General features: G+C 35.5%; 1 protein-coding gene across 2 annotated transcripts in view; it reads left to right on the forward strand.

Moving 5' to 3' along the window:
• Positions 1–22166, forward strand: part of POLN (DNA polymerase nu) — a 111423-nt gene that overhangs the window by 49028 nt on the left and 40229 nt on the right. For both annotated transcript variants that reach the window (XM_083833928.1, XM_083833927.1), the window contains 3 exons: positions 3418–3475; positions 5038–5115; positions 5561–5675. In XM_083833928.1, coding sequence (XP_083690054.1) covers positions 3418–3475; positions 5038–5115; positions 5561–5675 — 251 coding nt within the window. The remainder of the gene's footprint in view (positions 1–3417; positions 3476–5037; positions 5116–5560; positions 5676–22166) is intronic.

Here is a 22166-nt window from a genome sequence, read left to right on the forward strand (position 1 = left end):
CTGGGCTTGCACTCTATCCCGTTATTCGGGTCACTCATGGAGGTGTTGAGCAGTATAGGCCACTGGGGTACTCTGCTAGTGCCTGGCCTCCAGCTGGACTTTGTGTTGCCGATCTCAACCCTTTGTGTCTGACAGTTTAGCCACTGTTCAGTCCACCTCACTGTCCACTTACCTAGCTTGTACTTCATCAGCTTGTCTATGAGGCTGTTATGAGAGACTGTTTTGAAAGCCTTGCTAGCATCAAGGTAAACAACATCTGCTGCTCTCCCTTCATCCACCGGGCTCATCATTTCATCACAGAGGCTATCATTGCTTAAGCACAATTTCCCCCATGCTGACTACTCCACATCATCATCTTGACTTTATTACGTTTGCAAATGTTTTCCAGGAACAGTTGCTTCATCACCTTCCCAGGAATCGAAGAGAAGATGACTAGCCTGTAGTTTTCTGCATCTTGTTTCTTGGCCTCCTGGAAGATAGGAGTGACACTTGCTTTCTTCTAGTACTCAGGAACCTTTCCTGATCACCAATCACCACAGCCTTTCAAAGATAATTGGAACTGGAATCTTAGCCTCATCTGTCCTTTTATCCATTGGAACATCTGAACATTATTTTTAGATCTTTTTTTTTTTTATTCAACAAAACTAAAGGAGTGAAATCAAACTCCTAGTTTAATTATCTCTGTTTTGATATATACATATATGTTTTATATTCATGATGAGCATTTCTTTAGCAGAAATGGCAACTGCAGATGTTTTTTAAACTAATGCTGGGGTTTTCCTGTTAATCATCCACTAGAATAGCCTGATTATTTATTTATTTATTTATTTACTCACCCAGAAATAATGAAGAGAAGTATTAATAGTTAACTTTCACAACCAGCTTTTCCACAACTTTATTTCAGGTATGTTCCTTGTCTATTGGAGCATAATAGTTCAGAGAGAACAAATTTGTTTCTGTGTAACTTCTAACAGGGCATGTATTCCTTTTTTCTAACACTAAGGGATAGTAGTTGCATCTCAGGTTGGATCTGCTATGGTTTTGCAGGAATATGCTTGAAATAAATACATAAAGCCAGGCTTTGTTTTGTAGCCCAAGGTGGTAATAGTCATTTACCAAAGCCACATCAGTCTTCCACTTTTGATATAATAATACTGTCACATAATTTTCAACTCAAGCGGAGGAAAGCTTTTCATTTGGAAGACTCTTCTGTGATTGTCTCCTTATTTCCCCATCTTTTAAAATATCTAAAGTAAATTTATCTCATCAAATTTGATAATCTAAATCTCAGAAATCACCTTCAGGCAAGTTTTAGGTCAAGTTGCTGTAAATGTGTTTTATACAGGTAGATTGAATCACCCCCTGGGGGTTCCTGTCTTTGACTACTGACTCTAGTGGGGTACTAGAGGGAACTAGACAGCTAGTTTAGACCAAAGAATAACCTAAAGATGTCTGAAATTAGGTAAGAGAAATCTATTAAGCTATTCCAGTAGCTTAAAGGTGAGCATTACTTTCATGTTTCTTGAACTGTTTCTTTTCTGAAGATTTATTCAAATTATGAGTTGTTAGCTAATTTACAAGTGAAAGTACATTTTGCACTTGCAATTACTTGCTAGTGTTTTTCAGAATTATTAGTAACACTTCTGAAAATGCTCTAAAAGCAGACTTCCTGCATATGCTTTCAGTGAAAACAAGATGGCAATATAGTGATTTATTTTAGCAGTATAAGATAGATTTTGAAATACATCTTTCTTTATTTCACTTTGTTCATGATTTTGAATCTAACAAGTTAAGGAACAGTAATCACTGAGAGTAACTCTAAAGAGCTCTTTAACCTATACTCCTATGTTGGAAGTTATCTTAGGTAAATGAAATGTCAGTACTAGTAGAGACTAGTAGACCATGATGAAAACTTCCATATAATGCTCTCTGGCATTCAAATGATAGAAGTCAAAATTAAATTTGTATGACTTTTTTTTTTTTTTAAATGTATGAAATTGGGGTCCCACATTCATGTCTGGGTACATAATGAAGGATCTACTTTTCTATATTCCTGAGAATCCACTAGCTTTTATGACTAATTAAATTGTATGTTATTCATATGAACAAGCACTGATCTACCTCAATTTATCAACAGAAATCAATAGTTATCATTAGAAATATTAGTGTTGTGCACAGATTAAGTAACCATTTATTTCAAAATGTGGTCAATAGCATTATAATAAGCATTCCCACAACTGTATTTTTAAATGTTCCTAGAAACTGAAGAGTAAAATATTAAAGGTAATGTTTCTTCTGCACCACAAGGTACCAGAATATGAAGGTATTGAGGGACTTAGAGCTGTGTTCCTAGTTGACCTGCGCTATGAAATATTATGTATATTATACAGCAGTTCCTCTGTGTATGGTGCTATGGCAGAGCTTCAACTTTAATATGTTCAATTGTGGATCTTTAAGGGTGATACTAAGACTAGAAATGGTCTTGTTCCATTTTTGTTCTTTTACTTCCACTCTAAATTTCAGTAACTTTTGCAGCTTGATTACACCCTTCTTAGGTTTAAAATAATGATTTTGAGTTCAAAATTATATAGAAAATGATCATTCTGATTTGGAAATTATATAGCAGTATTTCCTTCTACTGAATTCACAAGATTACATAATATTAGCATGTTCATCTAACTCCTGAACTACTTGCAAATTAATTGCATGAAATTATGAAAATTGAACTTGATACACATTATCTCCTGTTGTGTGTTACCTTTCTAGACGAGGAGGCATAATGTCATAAGATAAAAGAAGGAAGCTGTCATGTGACATCTTTCATGCTTTACTGTATGAGATGTAAGCTATGTATGAACCCAGATCTTCAAAGAAAAATCTAGTAAACCTTTGTCCTGCCTTATGTTTGTTGATAAATTTAGCGGTCACTTTTGACCTTGGCTGATATGCTGTACTTAATAAACAGCTCTTTCTTTATTTTGTTGTGCATTTCAAAACAGCAGGAATAGATGTTAGAAAAAAGACTTGAGTCTGAAGTCTGTTCCCTCAGCTTTAGGTAGAGTTCAAATGTATTCTTTTCTTGAAAGTAATGTGCCATATCTAAAAATACAGGTTAAAATTAAAGAGAAAATGTTTTTAATTGGGTTACTGATTATTGTACATCCAGAAATTAGAATTTGTAAAAGCTGCCAGTGAGAAATCATTCTCATAAACTCCCAGTTGTCAAGGAACGGCAAATATGCAGAATTACTTGTTATAGAAAGAGGAACACTTCTTTGAAAGGCAGGTTAATCTTATTTAATATATGAGAAAAAATTGTTGGCATTAGTCTCACTAATGTTTTTATACTTTTATAAATTGTTTGTAAACATTGCCATAAACATTAACTTACAAAGCATTTTTAATTCTTATTTGTAGAACATTCAAGGTATCTCTAAACATCCAGTGAGAATTATAATGAAACAGTATATAAAAGGTAAACTATGTTTTTATTAATGTTAAAAGGTAATTTTATCTCTATTTCTTAATAAGATATTTTTTATTTTAAAGCAGACCAAAAATTCCAATATAAAAGAATAGAACAGATTATTGATTCATAGTTGAACCTTAACATTTAAACCAATCACTTCTTGCTGGTTGTTCCTGCAAAAAGTTTGCTGTTTCAGCACTGATCAAAATAGTCTTAAACTTTTAGAACTTTATTTCTTTGGACAATCTCACTGTTCCTTTTTCCAGATGAAATTATGCATCTTAAATACATTTAGCATCCTAGGAGTGTTTTTGGGGGATTGAGCCTATAAGACTTTTCCTGAGGAGGTGTTAATGCTGGGTCATCTTAATCCCACTCAAAGACAAGCACCAACAGTTTGTCAGATGTGTTGGTTTTGGTAACAAAAGTGGATTTAAGGCAGGTGAATGAGAGAGATTCAAAGGCTAGAAAAGCATGACCTAAGCAATAAAATTTCTACTCACAGTAGACTCTAATATAAGAGAGATTTGCTTGTATAAATTCTTTCTTGAACACCTACCATCATAGCTGGGTAATGTTGCTCATTTGTTGAATAGTTAAGGGCAGGCTTGCTTTTTAACAGCTCCCCAGTCTCTGCATTTGATATAATACATATCAGAAGACAGGAGTCTGTTTAAGATGGTATAAAACGTCGACAGCAGTTTTATTTTATCTTCCTCAATTATTTTTGTAAATATTTTTTTGAAGTTACTATTAAAAAAAAAATCTGTGTAAATCTGTGGCACAGTGCTTAGCAGTGGCATGTAGGCTTTTCTGGAAATTATTCAATCAAATATGTTAATGTTCTTATATGCACTTCTCAAAGATGTGTTTTCAAGCTCTTCATTCCTATATTGAGACACTTTCCCCCCTCACTCCTATGCTGTCAGCTGTCAGTAATCACTGATCAGATGAATTTTTAATGTTGTTCAAAATACAACATTCCTTTCTACACCAAGACAAGGAGTTTTCCTAGAGTATACCAAGTTTCTAATACCTTGCCAAGGTACAGTATTGCTTTGAGATATTGTAGAGGGTTTCTTTCATTAGAATTTGGATGCCTATATTGGATGCCTATATTGGCTGTATGTTCTTAATATCATACTTCCCAACCTCCTATAACTCAGAATTTGGTTATTGGCACATTGCTGCAGCAAGTTCAAAGATAATAAAACATTTTTAGCTCATCTCTGTAGACTCTTTCTTATTTGCATGCATCTTTTATTAAGTGATCAGTGAATAATGCTATTTATTGTAGTTACTTGTCAGCTAGTGTTTTGGGAATGGTTTGGTTTTGAAAAAGAAGTAGGAGAAATGAGTGGTAATGCAAGGATGTCAGAGATGTAGATGCTCTAGATGACTAATGAGTAAAATAATTGTGATGCTGGAAGTTGATGCTCTGCCAGGATGCTATGTTGTTATTTGTGTATTTTCAGTTGGGTGTTGGGAGTGGCATTAACAACCTGCTATGGTTTGCAACACTATTTTTGGATGGTGATTTGGTACATAAATGTCTACCTCCTCTCTAGGAAAAGAAGAGGAAATAGTAACCATTTCCCCAAGGGCATTATTTGTTTCAAAGAAAGGATATACGTTTTTAGCAGCAGGTAAGACAATGTGTTATTATTCTCATACATATTAATATTCTCAGTTCTATGATGTCTTCTTCCCCTCTTCTTTGCATGACATTATATTTTAGAAGGCTGTCAAATCCCTCAGTATCAATTAATATTGTTATATGATGTATACTCCTTAGTGTGATTTAGATGTGGATGATTTGTTAAGCCTTGTCAGTAGAAACAAAGAGCTAATAAGATTAACTGACACCCGAAGATAATGAAGAAATCGGGCACTGTGTGATCTGTAGCTGGACTGTAACTCTTTAAGGATGTGCTTTCTACAGCTGTGTTGTTTTTGTTGTTGTTTTTGTTTTGAGCAAGATGAAATGACTGAACAGTCCAGGCTTGCATTTTGATTTGTGATAATTTGGTTAAAATGCAGACATGTTTTTATTTTAGAGCAATAGATTTATTTTAACACTCTGTTTTCTAGATTTTTCCCATATTGAATTAAGGATCCTTGCTGACTTATCATCTGAACCAGAGCTTCTGAAACTGTTCCAAGAACCTGAAACCACTGATATCTTTACCACGCTGGCTTCTCAGTGGTAAGAGTAAATGTTGCAATTTGGCATATTTATTGCCCAAAACCTATTGTATTACTGTGTAGTGATAATAAAAAACAATATTTTGTTACAGTATCTATTGTTAATCTAATAGTGTTTTAACACTAGGAGTAATAATTCCCTTCTGTCTTTCTGAGCCTTTTCTCCTCAATTGTTGTTAATGATGTATGCCAAAATGTTATAATCCATCTGACAAGTATAATCCTTGAGACTAAAACCAGTGCAATAACATATTCTGCATAGCACATGCTGACAAGTTTCTCACTATATAATTGTTCACCAATACTTTTTTTAGAATTCCAGAGCAGCATTTAAGTAGGGTATGTGTCTGAAACATTGCAGAACAGTTTTTCTTAGTAAAAGTAAAAACATTCTTGAAATCTGGTGGATTATTCAATAGCAGTATTGGCATCAAATTATATATGTACAAGAAATATGTCTAGATCTCATGGGCTTCCTTTCAGCTCATATGATTTAGTGCTTCCATCTTCTGATGGATGATGTGTGATACTTTGAAAAAGTGGTACATAGTAATTTAAAAAAAATGTTTCTTACATCCATTTCCAGATTATTGTTTACTGATCTCTTCAGCATGCAGACCAAAAGATTAACAATCCAAAAAGATAGAATATTAGTAACTTAGCTGTATGAGAGTGTTTCTTATTACTGTTTTTATTATGATGATGCCTAAAAGTGTAGGCTGGTATTCACTTTGTATTCAAAAGTGCATGGGCACTCAATAAGCGGATAGGATAGATCTTATAGAGACAGGGAGATAGATCTTACAATTTGAATGTGCAACACTGGTAAAGATCCAGTAAAATAATATAACATGTAAGCAGGTTGAACAGAATCATGTCATGTAAATGTCACGCAATTTCCATATTTTCTCTTTGCTTCTCTCTTTATTTTTTTATCCCTGTTTTTGTTGGAAGATTGCTAGCTGAAAAAAATGAAAGCAAAAATAGATAAGATGAATTCATCAGTCCTGATCTAGCTCAATCCAAATTCTACAGTTTCTAAATTTCTACTCAGTGTGGTATTTGCTAATATACTATGAAGTAGTAAAAATAAACTATTTTATAATTGTCATGCTACCAACAACTGAATCCGTGCTTAAGACATACACGTACAGTCTGGGAAACACAACTCAAGGTCACAAACTTCCCAACAAATGGAGCCGTGGAAAGATCACCTTTTTCTTTAGAGTCACTTAGAAGCTTCTATTGACTTTATGATCAATTCTTAGCTCTGACATATCACTAGAACCTCGTGATGGAGTTAAATCCTTTTTTTAGTTTGGAGGTATATTGCAAATGTATGCATGAAGATGAGTCAAATTTTATCTCAACTCTGGGCAAAGCTCCAGAAATACTATTCTATTCAGCAACCTCACAGCTTTTGGCAGCCATCAACCTCTTATAGTTGCTACACAGTAACTTTAAATTTAATGAAATATTACAGACAAATATTTTTATCAGACAGAAGTGTCATGGTGTGTCTACAAAATCATTACATAATGATTCCTGCTGACTTCCTTTAAGCTTCAGAAAAGCTAATGCTTGGAAGTAACTATTGAATCTATTATATGACATTAATTACAGAAGCATGAAGGTTGGATTTCCTCTGATCTAACCTTGGATGCCTGTTATATACCTGGTGAAATTAATTTGGCATATTGTTGATACCCCTTATGTAATAAGATCATTTGCATGTTATAAGTGTTAGTTTCTCACTATTGAGTACAATGTAGGTCTGGGATGGTCATTTCACATGTAGACATCCATTTTGTCATCCATCCACTGTTCTGACAAATTTAATTCCTCCTATTGGATCAGTTCCTAGTGAACTTATATTGGGTTTTGGAGTTTTATCCTTAATTTATTAAACACTAAAGAGAAGACACAAAATCACAAGCTCCACAGGTATCTTCCCATTCCAGCTATTTATTGATCTTTTTTAATCCACATTTTTAATTAGTGGAATATGGCTGGTTGCTAGGGGAACTATGATATGGCAGAGCAAATCTGGATTTCAGAGGAATGTTAACTGTATGGATAACACCAACTCTGAGAGTATAGTTTTGAAATTAATTTTCTATTTTTTTTCCCTGTGAAACAGTAATTTGCAAATGTGAACTGAGTAACTGAATACATATATAGACCCTTTATTTAATACTTAATTTGCCTGTATAGATATGGATTTGTGTATTTATTCAACTTGTGTCAAAAACTAGGAGATTTAACATGATCATAACTGCAAGGACAAAAGTAATTCAGGGAAACAGCTGTGTATCCTTGTTTTGAATATAGTCATTGCTAGGAAAGTTTGAAAACAAAAATATCTACTAGATAAAATAACTAGCCAGTTATTTGAACTTAGAAAAGGTCTAAAGATACAGAATTTAATTATAGTGTAATATGGTAGCTGTACAAACGTTGCTTTAGAAAACATAACTAAATAATGATATTTATGTGCTTTTAGAAAAAAGTCTTGTGTAGTTTGCATGAAATAACACACACGCATCCCCATCCCCCACTCCCATTGCTATTAGAACAAGTTAAGGGAAGGAAGAGCAAAATAAACTATTTTATGTCCCCTTGGTCTCCTGATTTTTATTAGGTCTTAATCCCGGGGCTTTAAAATCTGTGCAAGGGATATACCAAGTGGTATACTAAATGTTTTATTCTGTTTGAAGGGATTGCTGTTTGTAAATCTTTTCTAACACATCTTAGAAAGCCTAGACCATTTTTTTTTTCTGAAAGAAATCAATAAAGAATGAATTAGTTTCAGAAGCTTCCTCTGAAGAAAAAATTTAAGTTAATGTCAGTGTCTGATAGCATTCCAGTTTCTGAATGTGTGTCAGATACCTCTTAGCAGGTTTTCTGCATCTAAAAATCCTTAGACTAATAAATATTAAAACATAATATATTGACAATATTGACATTTGAAATTATATTGACAATATAAAATCTCATCCCAGAGTCAGACCAAGATTTATACCAGTTTATTCCCTTATATATAAATTTAAGCATTATGACTTCTTCACCTAAATCTTAATTCCATTCCTTACATATCCTTCAGGCTAAAGTCTTCTATCTAAAATGTAATCTTTTAAAAAAACCTTTACAGTCTTTTTTTAGCTTTTGGTGATGAATACACATGATTGACAGTTTCTGCCAAGAGGTTAGCAGTATGACTTTCTGATTGAATTAAGATCTCTTACGTATAAAAGCTTTTGTTTCTTAATTTGGTTGGATATGCTCTACCAGGACTCAATCCGTCTCTGGGACATAGAGATATCTGTCTTGGAAACCTGTTGGATTGATGTTTCTATTAAATATTACTTGTATGCCAACTTTACACTTGTCAACAGTGCAGTGTAGAGATGCACAAATGTATGTCAACCCAAACAATGCCTATGCATCATGGCAAAAGCCTGAAAGAAAGCACTAACTCAGGAACTGAACTTCAGTGTCACGTGCAACACCATACCCAGCCCAGTGAGCCTAGCCGACAGGCACTCCTCTGTAGAAGACCAGGCTGTAATCTTGTACTCCTATGGCTACTTTATGGAGAGAGCCTGTCTCAGCAGTAACGCAGCCTCCACCAGTTTGGAATTCCCTGCAGCACGCTCGGCTGTTTGCTGTAAATACTGTAGCTACTTAACTATACGCAGCAAGCAGTATTGTGTGTTCTGTTCGACAGAACTATTCTGAAATTGCTATTCAGATAAAATTCAGAAGTTGGTACTTACTTTGTGAGTTTCTGGGCAATCTGATGCTTAGTCTCATGTGTTTTGTCTTCAAATTGCTTCTTCAACATGAAAAAAAAATGTTCTTGGAATTTAATTCCATGGAATCTATGGAATAAAATAAAAATTATGTCTGTTGGCCACTTTTCAGTAAGTTTGCTTCTATTGGCTGTTTTTGTCAGTGAAAAGCCCAAGCTCATCTTTGCCTTGTACATCCAATATGTTTTCTGGTAACCTAGCATCTCCAGCTAAAACCAAGATGATTTCAATAAATTTTAATATTCACTTGTATATGCTTAGTAGTGTTCCTACTCTTATCCTAACCTCTCTGTAATGATTATCATATGCTATCGCCTACATTATCTTATGGAGAGTATTGTTGTGGTCTACTGAGAGTAAGCCTTAAATGACAGGTCAACACCTTCTAACACAAGAACACTAAGAGCGCATTACATTAATGATCTATTCACTACTGAACACAGAGTAAAGTTTGAAGACTTGCCTCTAATTTTAAAAGACATGATATAACTTATTCCAGCTATCTTGTGTTATATTGTCATGATGTCCTGTGACAGTTATAGTCCTTTGGAAAAGCCACGTCATCATCACAGTGCTGAAGATGTTGAGAACTGTCTTGGCAGCTCTCTGACCTGCAAAGAGACCTAACTGCCATAAGACGTACAACTGACAATGAATTTCTGAATGAAAATGCTGTTACTTCTTTAAGCTAGCTTTTCCACAGTATATGAAAAATAAATAATTGTCTTTAAAATGTTGTTGATGGACATATCTTAAAGTCCCTTTCAAATGTGGAAGCTGAAAAATATGTTTACACCATTTTAGGGAGTCTGTGATTTTTATTTTTTTAGTTAGAGGCACAGTGACTAAAATGAAGCTGGTAAAGGGACTAGAGAGCAAGACATATGAGGAGCAGCTGAAAGAACTGAGGCTGTTTAGTCTGGAGAAAGAGACTGAGTGGAGACCTCATTGCTTTCTATAACTACCTGAAAGGCAGTTGCAGTGAGGAGGGTGTTGGTCTCTTTTCTCAGGTGACAAGTGATGGGACATGAGGAATCAGCCTTGCCAGGAGAGGTTTAGATTGGATGTCAGGAAGAATTTCTTCACAGAAAAGTGATTAGGCACTGGAACGGGCTGCCCAGGGAGGTGGTGGAGTCACCGTCCCTGGAGATGTGTAGACGTGGCACTTAGGGACATGGTTTGACAGTAGACTTGTAGTGTTAGGTGGATGATTGGACCTGATGATCTTTAGGTCTTTTCCAAACTAAATGATTCTATCAGTCTACCAGTCTCTTTCATATTCTTCATTTGTCACTCTTCAGTAGGCTGATGTTCCTCTGCCATAGTATATACTGGTATAGGCCATACCGGGTCAAAATCCAGGAAGAGTATCTTGATTTAGCTAAGCACTTAAACATGCGATAAATGTTATTTAGTCCTACCTTCCTGCCTGTGTGCTTTTTTGAGATGGGGATAGTACTGCTTCAGTGTTCCCAAATCAAGCAAATTCTTGCCTCTTTTTTCCTATTCTTTCAATATGTGGGTAAGTCCTTTCCCCTGCTTCTTCAGAGTTTTTCTTAGAGAACTGGAGATCCCTCCTAGTGATGAGTTCAGCTGTAGCCAGCACAGCATTGTGCTACTCCATCAAGTGTCCTGACGGCAGCCTAGCCCTACAAATACAACTACATTTTTTATGGCTCTGGAACTAGCTTAGTCATTTTAAGCTTGAAGATCTCATCACCATGTTCCGATGTTTAATATGGACGTTTCTGATACCTGAAAGTTTGATATACTTCCTATGTTTTAGGTTCTTGAACCTGAAATAGAATAGAAAACCCAGCATTGAGTTGCCAAGTTCCTTATACAGTGCCAAATTATGCATCTCAAAAGGTGAAAAAATCTACATGCTGGCCAAAAAAACATTTAGGAGAAGCTAATGAGAAATTCTAATTACAGAAATAGGTGCTTGAGCTCCTCTTAGAAAGCTGGAACAGAATGACAAGGATAGCCAGTCACTTGTGTCTATACCTGAAGACACCTGCTAGATAGATTTTATTTAATTTTATTTTGAAAAAAGTGAGCTGGATTCACTCTTTTTAAGTGGCGATTGTGTCCAGCTTTTATACAACAGCTAGGTGCTTGGAGACCTCAGTTCAACTTTTCTAACCTTCAAGCATTCAAATCTGCATCTGTCTCATTTCAGGAAGATACAGAGCAAAATTAGACTGGGTATGAAAGCTTCTCCACTCCGTGCTACTGTCTTCTTGCAGCTGAGATTCTGTTCAGTAAAGATTGTAAAGTTGAAATCATTGGATTTGTTCAGCTGAGAGAAGATAGGGTTTAGGAGACGCATGATAATAATCTTCTAATACATAAAAGTTGTTGCAGAGAGTAGGCTAGAGAGTGAACAAAGCATAATGAATGAGCTTACACTGTGGTAAGAGATGTTTTGGTTAACATTAAAGCTTTCTAATAGAAAAGGTAAATAAATACGGAGGTGGATTACTTCTCAAGACTGTGGAATATCTATCACTAGAAGGAATGAGTCAATCAGATATTTCCAAGGATAGCTGAGGTGGCTTTTCATTCACCCTCAGAACCATGTTTTTATGGCCTTATGATTCAACATCTAAGCTGGATTTGTGAGGCCTGGAAATTAGACCATGCTTTAACTGCATCTCACTGGGAGGAAGAGTTGTCTGTAAATCCCACCAAGTGAAGAGAGAACTGAGTTGTTGGCCCTTAGTACCCTGAAAAATATTTCAAGGTGGTACTCCCCTCCACCTATAGTATGAAATAATAATAATTAAAATAAAAATAAAAGCATATTATAGACAGAAACTGTGTGTAAATAATGCTGTAATTGGATTACATCTCCTAGATTGGCTCCTACAGGGCATCACAGTAGAGGTCAGGTGTGCTCAGAGTGGGTCTATGATGAACATGTGCACAATGCAGAATTTCAGAAGCCTTTTGAACAGTTAGGAGAGAAGTGTTCCCTGAGATGTGCCGAGAATTCAGGGATATCCAGGCTTCAGGGGCCACTTAGTGGTGTCAGATGTGTTTGTTCATAGACTTGGGTGTAGGCATCCACATCCATTTCTCAGATTTGGTCTAGGTATCACAGTTTCTTATGCAATTGCCAGTACAGATTTGTTAGAGATGGACTTCCACTCAGACTGTGTACCGTTCATTAAAAAAATGAGTGTAGGATTACTGCTCTGAGGTGAGCATCATCCCAAGGCAAGTCCCTAAAACTAAGTGGGTAGAGCTTCAGATATTTGCTTTATGTTCTAGTCTGTAGAAAATCATTATAGGGTCATGCTTTTATCTAGTGAATGATTCCTAAGGCACCCATTGGCAGGCACCAACCAGATATTACAGATATCTTTGCAGCCTCTCATCTTCTTAGTTTCTACTTAAATGTGTTTCTTGTAAATGTCCTACAAGATTTACGAAAATATTTTGCCCTGTCTATATGGTAACTACGAACTAAGATGTGAAAACATCTAGACTATATATCCTCTTAAACAAAGAGCTTCAGAGAAAAAGACCTTATAAGTAGATTAGTCACCAATGTATTGAAATGAAACTCTAGCACTTTCACATTCAGAAATTTAGCTATGGGAATACCCAGCTAATTTGTAGGCTCTAGGAAGAATATAAGTATATGAAACAAGGAACATTCTGTTGACCACAATATCTTTCTGAAATCAATGCAAATTTAAACTAGAAACATCATTAGATGTCTTTTCAAGGTACATAGTCCTTTTCTGTAAGTTATATTTACTACCTGAAAAGGGGAGAAATTCAGAAGGCTCCTTAGTAAATTGTTTACAGTATGATCTAATTGTGAGCACAAATCTGTTACTACTGTAAAATGCATATTTTCATTTCTGTGGAAGTAGTAGGATGATTTTCCCTGTGCATAAACTTTTCCACACAGTGAGAAGTGACCTAGGCATCTTCTCTAATGTATCCTGTGTCATAGGTTGTCACCTGAGCCAGTGTAGCTCCAGCATAATGAAATGCCTGCTAATCTCTCTCAGAAATCATCCCATTATAGTTAAGATTGTTGGACAGTTGTGTGTTAGTATTTTATGTTGTATTCTGTAACTCTTTTTGTATACTTTCCGATCTGAATTGGAGAACATATAAAAATTTACTTATATGGAATGAATTTTCCTTATATTCTGCAGATAAAAATAAGAGTAGAGAATTTTAATAATCCATATTAAAAATATTTCTATAGTACCATGTAGTCGAGGAATATCTCTAATACTGTTCAATACACAGATGTACTGTGTATTAAAAGATAATTACCCGAATAATCTGATAACTGCCACCATTCCAGTGTTGAAACAGACATTCTTTTTAAACTATTAATTTCTACCTCTAAACTATAATTTATCCTGTACACGTTAACTACTGATGGTGAATTAAAGTAACAAGGTAATTGGTGGATACTCTTTCAGGGTGATATGTACTTTGTACCAAAGGAAAAAAAAAAGGAGGATTTGCGGCAGTCAATTGCGTACGATGCTTATGCTCAAGGCAATGCTTGGAAAAAGGCTGGGGAGTTTGATAGTGGTCTAGCTGCTTCTGCTTCAGTTTGACACCTGCGTTTTGTTAAATACAAACCCCAAAATATTCACTTCTCTCTCATTTATCCATCTGCTTCCTCGTGTTCTTGCTTTATTTGGTGGTGGTGGAGAACAGCATGAATAGATGTCCTTCTTCTAGGTATTGACATTATCTTCTAGTAAGTACTAGACATAATTATCATTCTACTTATGTTGCTCGCAGAGAGCTCAAAAATGGCTGCAGAATAAGAGGACATTGTCTCATTATTTCTTTGTAGCACTGGTAGCTAATACCTGAAATAAGAATATGTGTATCTATTATAGAATACCAAGGGATTTATAAAATTATTCACTTCTAATCATTCTCAGAAACATTCCTTTCCATTTTTGTAGTGTAGGTTAGGTTGGCTGACACTCGAAGATATGGAAGAGCCTTTCATTTACGTTATATAATCTGTGCCAGAATCAGAGGAACTTGAACACTTAATTTCCAATAATCTTGGGAACTGCAGGCTGTTAACAAAATGTGCTGGATATAAAAGTCCATGTTTCCTCAGCTGATGTGTGTGTGGGACGTTGGTAATATATAGCAAACCATTTTGGTAAGAGAAGGATGTGCTAATTTTGGATTTGATTCAAGGAAAAGCCGAGAAAGAAGCAAAGCACAGAACTAGTTGGTATTACCACATTGGAAGGACAAAGGTTGTGGGCTTTTGTGTTTTAAGTTCAACCAGATCTGAATACAAAGACCACAGTGCAGAAAGTTTGATTTTGTTCTTTAGAGACTGTCTTCCTTTAGGAAGTGGAGAAAATTTATTTAATTACAGCCTGCCAAGTAGGGGACTCAAGGAACTGATTATTTCTATTAATGTCAATGTGAGCCAGACTGTTGTGCATTGGGTCCATCAGGAACTATAGCGAAATAGGTGAATTTTGTTTTTCCAGCTGCTTAGAAATTCAGGATACTTACTGACAATAGTTCTATCTGTTGATACCCCGCTGAGTTGTGAAGAACACAGGAAATAAGCAGAGGGATTTTGGATGTTCCTGAAATAAATCAAAATAAGTCATCATGGGTTGAATTATACAGATAGTGTACTGGATCTGTTTGAAGAAGATAAGGTCGAGTATGCACAAATGTTTGGTGGTAGGCTGACTAAAAACATATACACTTGCCCATTCCTGTTTTATACAATCTTGTTTCAAGTACTTTTTTTTTTTTTGTATGAAATAGGTTGTAAGGATGAATCAACATTTATCCTTAGCAAAACACTGACTTTTTTTTAGTTACTTTATATGAATGTATGGTGTAGCAAACATTGAATTAAGTTGAGCTGCCTACTCCCTTAAGTTATTGTTACTTAAAACTGCAAACATCAAGCTTCAGATGAAAAAAACCAAACAACTTTAACGATTAGTCCTAACTCTACAACTTAAATTCAAGGCTAATACTAAATAGCAAAAAAGGCCAGTAAAACCTGAATGAGATAAATGGATTTATGAGAGGCAAAAGCCACATCTGTAGCTAAATGCTTTTTAAACAAGCTATGATTAGAATCAGAGAATATCCCTAGTTGGAAGTGACCCACAAGAATCATTGAGTCCAACTCCTTGCTCCAAGCAGGACTAGTTTAAAATTTAACCATATGTTGAGAGCATTGTCCTAATGCTTCTTATTTGCGTTTCTATATTAATTTTATGAACATATTATCAGCAAGCCCTTGAAAAAGGCTTCGTTAATCAAGACATGTCACCTGGGTTTTTGTTAGTTTATTAAGGAGTAATGAGATAATCATGTTTATCCAGGTGGACTTCTACTGAGGAGATGGGAAGAGCTTTACCTTTCCTCCCATCCACATAAGCAGACATATGGCTACAAGATGCAGCCACAGGGTTACGCAGCTCCATTTTCCCCCAGCTAAGGCTCTATCAGTTTTTGTTCATTGTCTAAATAGTGAGATATACTAGCTCAGGACTCTTAGGACTCCATTGTTGTTGTTGATTCATTGTAAATTCAAATTTTCTTTACAAAATTCATTGTAAAGAATTTTTGGGTAATCCAGACTATTTCATACTCTTATAACCAGACATTACAACTTGCAATCTCTTGGATTCCTTTTTTCCACTTTTTATGAGCTTAATGTCAAGTCTAAAATGAATTTGGATTAATTCTTTTCATTTCGAGTCATGCATTGGAAAATCAAATCTTTTTTTTTATTTGATTTGAAGTGTAATCACACTTCGTGCCATTGAGCCCATATAAGATTGTGAAACTGTTTTGCAGTATTAAGACAAATTATGGACATAGCTGCTCTTTGCTGTGGAGTACTTGGGGTAACTTCTAGAATCCTGCTTTTGAAGAGAGTGGAGAAAAGTTTTCATGTGTATTATATGGCATTCACCTTAAATATGTGTAATTGAAGATCTCTGCCGGAGTCTCCATTCAGAAATACATGACTGTCTTTCAGCTCTGCAGTCTGGCCGTGTAACTCAGCCAGTATTGACTCACCTTAAATCCCGAGGTTTGGAGCTCAGTGCTACCTGCTAGATGACAAAGGGTTAATTTCTTTCATTAGCATCGGATTACCCAGCTTTATAATAATGTTATCATTTCTAATTAGTTTCAAGGCTTCTGCTTTTATTTTTCTTTTATTGGAATAGACTCTGAAGAAATGATTGTTGCAGTACTTAAAACTGAATAATTATTAGTACTTACCCATCATCTCATTGTGTATGTATCACTTCTCTTCTGATTAATATCCAAAATAGCTCTTACTTTATATCTTGTATCTTTCTTTTCTTATTCACAGTCTTACTGATAAAGGGAGAGGAATGAGGAATTTGCTTTATACATGCTGTTCAGGCACAAATTCAGTTTAAATGGGAAGTCATGCTCTTCCAAATCAAATCACGTTCAGGGGCAGGTATGCTGTGGCAGCAAGTCTAATTGTTGAGACACTACTTGTTATGAATCTGGGGTTTAATAATTACTAATTTTCTAAAATAGGTGTGAGTGAGGCTGTAACCTGCAGCTCCTGCAGCTGTAGTATTGCAGATTTCTTCAAGTCGTACTTGAGAAATTTTTCACATCTATGATGTACTACAGTGGCAGATTGAATTTCTGTGTGAATAAATGTAATGGTAGGAAAAGATGCTGACAAAGTGACAGTAGTTATTAAGAAATAGAGAAGCATTCGGAAGAGAAGGTCTAGGAAAATGTAAGGCAGAATCTTACGCTGCTAGGTAATGCTTTACACTTGGTAAAAATATGCCTGGTCTTACACAGGAGTATAAAAACTAGAAGGAACTTAATAGCCATAAAAACTTTTTCAGGTGATAATGTCATAAACTCTCTTCCATAGATTGGTGGGGCCTCAACTTAGAGCTACTTTTAGCCTAGATAGTTCTACTGGAAGCTGTTGAATTCCCCATTCCTCTTCTGGCTTGAAGTCTCCTTTTACTTTCTACCTTATTTACTCCTACAGTTTATCTAGATAAATTATTCTTGCCAACATTGTCCATTAGGTTTATTAGCTCTCCTTGCATGCCCAGAGTTTGCTTTGCATAACTACTTCAGGAAGGCAATCAATTGTGTTCTCAGCCCTCATTCTTTAAGGAAACTAGACACTTTTTCTTAGGGTATTTGTCACCAAAATAACTTAATGAACTAGTGTTAGGAGCAGCTAGTTATGACTACATGGAATTCCTTGCAAGTTAATCTGTATTTCCTCTTGGCAAGGAAAATGAGCCTCTGTGGCACTGACTGACTGCTTCACTAAGCTGCTTCAGTTAGCAAAGCTAGCTTTTTAAGCAAGCTCTGAAATCTCTGTGCCACAACACAGCCTCAGGTATATTTGTATCATGGTCAAGAAATGCGAGTTAATTTTGGTCATGAAATTGGGCTAGCAGAATGATGAATTAAAGAAATCATGACTTGAGAGGCTACCTTTATCCTAGTAAATTTGGTGCCAGGGAATGTTCCTGGTTGCTGGCACTCAGTATCTGCGTTGCTGAATTGGTCGCTATCGTGGTTGTGGCTCTGGACCAAACAGCTCCTGGGCACAATTCCTGAATTAGCATGGGCCAGGGATTATTTCTACCAGGCTGGTGGATGCAGCACCATGTTCGGATGGTTAGAGATTTTTGAACTATGGATGTGTGATGTTGTTTTCCACTTAGCCCCACTGCTGCAGGATATTTATGGATGAGTTTAATTTCTTTATGTTGATATAGTCAGTATCTCCTTTCATATGGTTGATTTTTCGCTATTCAATATTCAGATAGCCTACCTCCATACCTGTTTCAAATTAAGGTTTCTCGAACATGGTGACCAAATTAAGTTAGCTACCCAGATAAAATCTCAACAGTACATTGTACAGCAGAACTAATATTGCCCTGTCATGATTGGAAATAACCAACTTGTCACATACTGAAATTGCATTTGTCTTTCCTCAGCCAAACCATACTCTTTCCTTGTCATTCTGTGGTCAAATATTACATTTTCCTCTGTTTCTAATTGTTCATGCCCTACTTTATACAAAAAGTGTATGCTTTAATAATTCTTATTTTCAAATGAAATAACTTTGCAGAAAAACAGTAGTCTTTTTTAATTATTATTATTTAGACACTGTGAAAGGGTGCATTTCTCAAGCTGTGTAGGGATAGCTTTGCAATTACTAAAGTCTAGAGGGGGTGAAATGGTGTCAGGGTGCTATCTAATTTTGTTCCTGTGTGGTATATTGGAGGACAATTTGTTGTGGAGTATCTTGAAAGACAAGCTCCAAGTTCTCTGTATATTGCATTTGAGTTTATTTTTTCTGTGCTATTATTACACTCGCTTTGGGATGAGGCAGTCTCTTATACCTACTTGAAATCATTGTGAAATCAGCTGTAATTGAATCCTCAGTTTATATCTCTGGAATATCATTAATGATAAAGTTCATCGCTTTTGCCTAAATTTCTATAAGACTACCAGATTAAATCATTGTTCTGAAGAAGTGTCATTATTTAAAATCAAGCTTGTTTGCATTAGGCAAAAAGCATTAATTCTAGTTCGAGCTTTTCATTCCTCTCACAACAAATGTCACTTGTGGAAATGTCTGTTTATTAATGAATGATTGTAACTGTTAGATTTTTGCATAATAAAAGAAATCATACTCAAAAGATTTTGACAGGAAACACTTGAAAACTGTGGCATTTGCAAATACAGTCTTTGTGATAGCTGCAATAATATTTGTTTTGCCTTTGGAATACCTATGTTAGGCAGCACAGCCTCCACAAATTAGGGTATAAATACATATACCCACATATATATACACATGGACATAGATATATATGAACTTTTATGTTGAGATAGAGGAGATAGATCTAGATTTTGACTTGCAGTATTCAATTATTATACTGTGTTTTTACAAAGCACTCATGCAGCAGTTTAATTTGCTGCCACTTTATCCCCCTACTCCTGTGTCCCATTCCTTCTGACACCCCTGAAATTTGGTAAAAAGGAGGAGGTTCAGTATGCCTTCTCAAATCAGAGTTTTAAAACATTGTAAGTTCTATGTTGAAAACCTCATGGGCATCACTGTGGACTATTTTATCAGTTTTACTTTTTCAGCACAGCAATTTCTATCTGTTTTGATAGCTTACTTGCAACGGTGGATATTAATCAAATTTAACACTGGACTTGGCTTGTACCCTTACAGACTGAGTGGTAACATATGAAAATTTCAACTTGTAGTTTACAGTCCCTTGGAGAAGTACAGCTGTGACATTTGTTTAGACTAGCAAATAATAAGGCAGAGGGAATAAAGTCTTCAGGAAGCATAATGGGTTTTGTTTTTTAGAAGACTTAAACAATCACTTTAAATAAACCAGGTTGTTAACTACAAGCTTAACTAGACAGCTTAATTTTATATCAGATTGGAAGCTTATTATTATTGCACATCAGATGGTCTCTTAGCAGTCTAGAATAACTGAAAAACAAAGCTTTAGAGTTTTGATCACCACAACTAACAGAAACTAGTGAAAAAGCAAGCTCCGGGGATGTAGGGCTGTCCTCAGTTGTTTCACAGTGTTTAACAATGCTTGGCTTTGGTAATTTCATGAAGAAGATTTCTTGTATATGAAGAGTTATCTTCAAACAGTCATTTTCACCTACAGTAGTTTTGATAAAATGCTAGATTTTGTGAACACTCTCCAGATCTTAATGAGATGTTTCAGTTTATTTCATTTAACTCAATTAACTTTAACTTGACCTTCAAGCTAAATCTTGATGAAATCAAGAATGTAAAGGCAGGTATTACAGATCCACACTATTTTAAAAATGTTTTGAGGTGCTACTACACATTTTGACACAGTTTATAAATAACTCATTTTTAGGATTGAATCTGACAATAGTAATTAGATTTTCATTGATGGAATTTTTAGAATGTGGAAACTGATGAAGTAATGGGTGCATTTTGCACAACAGCACTGGGAATCTAGCTAATATGTGCCAAAGAAATCAAGTAAGGCTTATGGAAAATACTATCATATTGTATCAACTTGGAGAACTGAGGAATTTTTCTTGCTTGATCTAGGTCTAATAGAAAGTGTCCGGACATCTCTTTGCAGAAGTTAAGACCTAAACGCTTTTGAAGCTTTGGTTTGAAACCCACCGATTATTTTAAAAAACAAACAACTCATACTTCAGTTTTTGTTTTGCCTTTAATTCAGTGTGATTATAAGCGTAGTAGACATTTAAGCTGCAAGAGGTATTGTCAGTGAAGACTGAAAGAAAAGGATTATTCATTATCTCATCCCTCTCTGCAGAAAATCCTCATATATATCATAATTGAATTCTTCCTCTTTTCTTTGGCTATTAAGATCTTTAAATGTCTGCTTCTTACCTTTTTCTGAACTGTACAGATGCATTTTGATGTAGTGTGACATACTCCCACTTGTTCTTCCCGAGCAACCTGTGCATTGTTTGCTGGTGGTTTGATGGGGCAACTAATTGCAGTTACATCATCTTTTGGTTGTGTACTAAGAACTTTGTTTCCTGCTGTTTCACTCTTCTGGTATTTGACTAAGGCTGTTCTGAAACTCTATTTCTTTATAAAGTTACGAGACTCCTGACTGGGGCAGTATTGGTAATTATTTGATACTTTGCTACAGCTACCTGTACCGTTTCCCAACATGGCTTCCATTCCTTCTTAACTATTCAAAGCTTCTTACAGAAAAGCTTGAGAAGAAAGAACTCTAAGAGCATTAATTTGAGGTTGATCCCTGACATGTAGTTTAAAACAAGTGGTCTCTGATGAATTTTGTCGTCCTATCTTGTATGGCCCTTGTAAGCTGTTTAGATTTATTTGTTCTTTCAGTGATGGTGACCGCCGCCATTGACATTCACACAGTCGGTGACTTACTTTCATTCTCTGCTTTTAAAGCTGAAGACTCCGACATGAGAGTGTCCTCTAGCTGATTAATTCTTTCAACAATCACATCTCAGAAACAAACATCACCTGTCTGGGAAACTGGCGGTGTAAGAAAGAACTACAGTTGGGAGAGAAAAGCACTTTTGTGTTCCTGCAGGAGTGAAGGAGAGAAAAGATGAAGGTTCCGGGGTAGGGTGTCCTCTCTCAAGAACCTCCATTTGGTATCAGGCACTTTCTGATCTCTCTGAATGAAGTCCAAAATTGTACCTTTTTAAAGAGAAATCTCTGACCTTTTTTTGTCAAGGGCACTGAAAATAACTGCTGTCTAACATACCTCCTCTGTACCTGGGAGATAAACATGCAGGTAAATATCCTAGTAAAGATAATGGATCACTTTACTCCCAAATGAATCCTTCAACAAATTGTTACTGATGATAGGTATAATTTATGACATGACCTTGTTGCAATCTCTTTATCTGGTTCTCTGGTACTTTAAAATGTAGCAACAGAAGACTTCTGGCCCACAGAGCAAACTAAAAAGATATGTCTTTATCTTCTGTAAAGTGCTTGAAAGCTAAACATCATGGTCTCTTGCAGAAGGTTTAGGACTAATGAAATAAATCTTTGTGCAATGGACTACAGAGGCTACTCAGACAAAATTAATTATTTTATAATTAACCACTGGAAGGGCTTTTAAAATCAT

This window comes from Anser anser, assembly GCF_964211835.1.
Source record: "Anser anser genome assembly, chromosome: 4".
Classification (NCBI taxonomy): Eukaryota; Metazoa; Chordata; class Aves; order Anseriformes; family Anatidae; genus Anser; species Anser anser.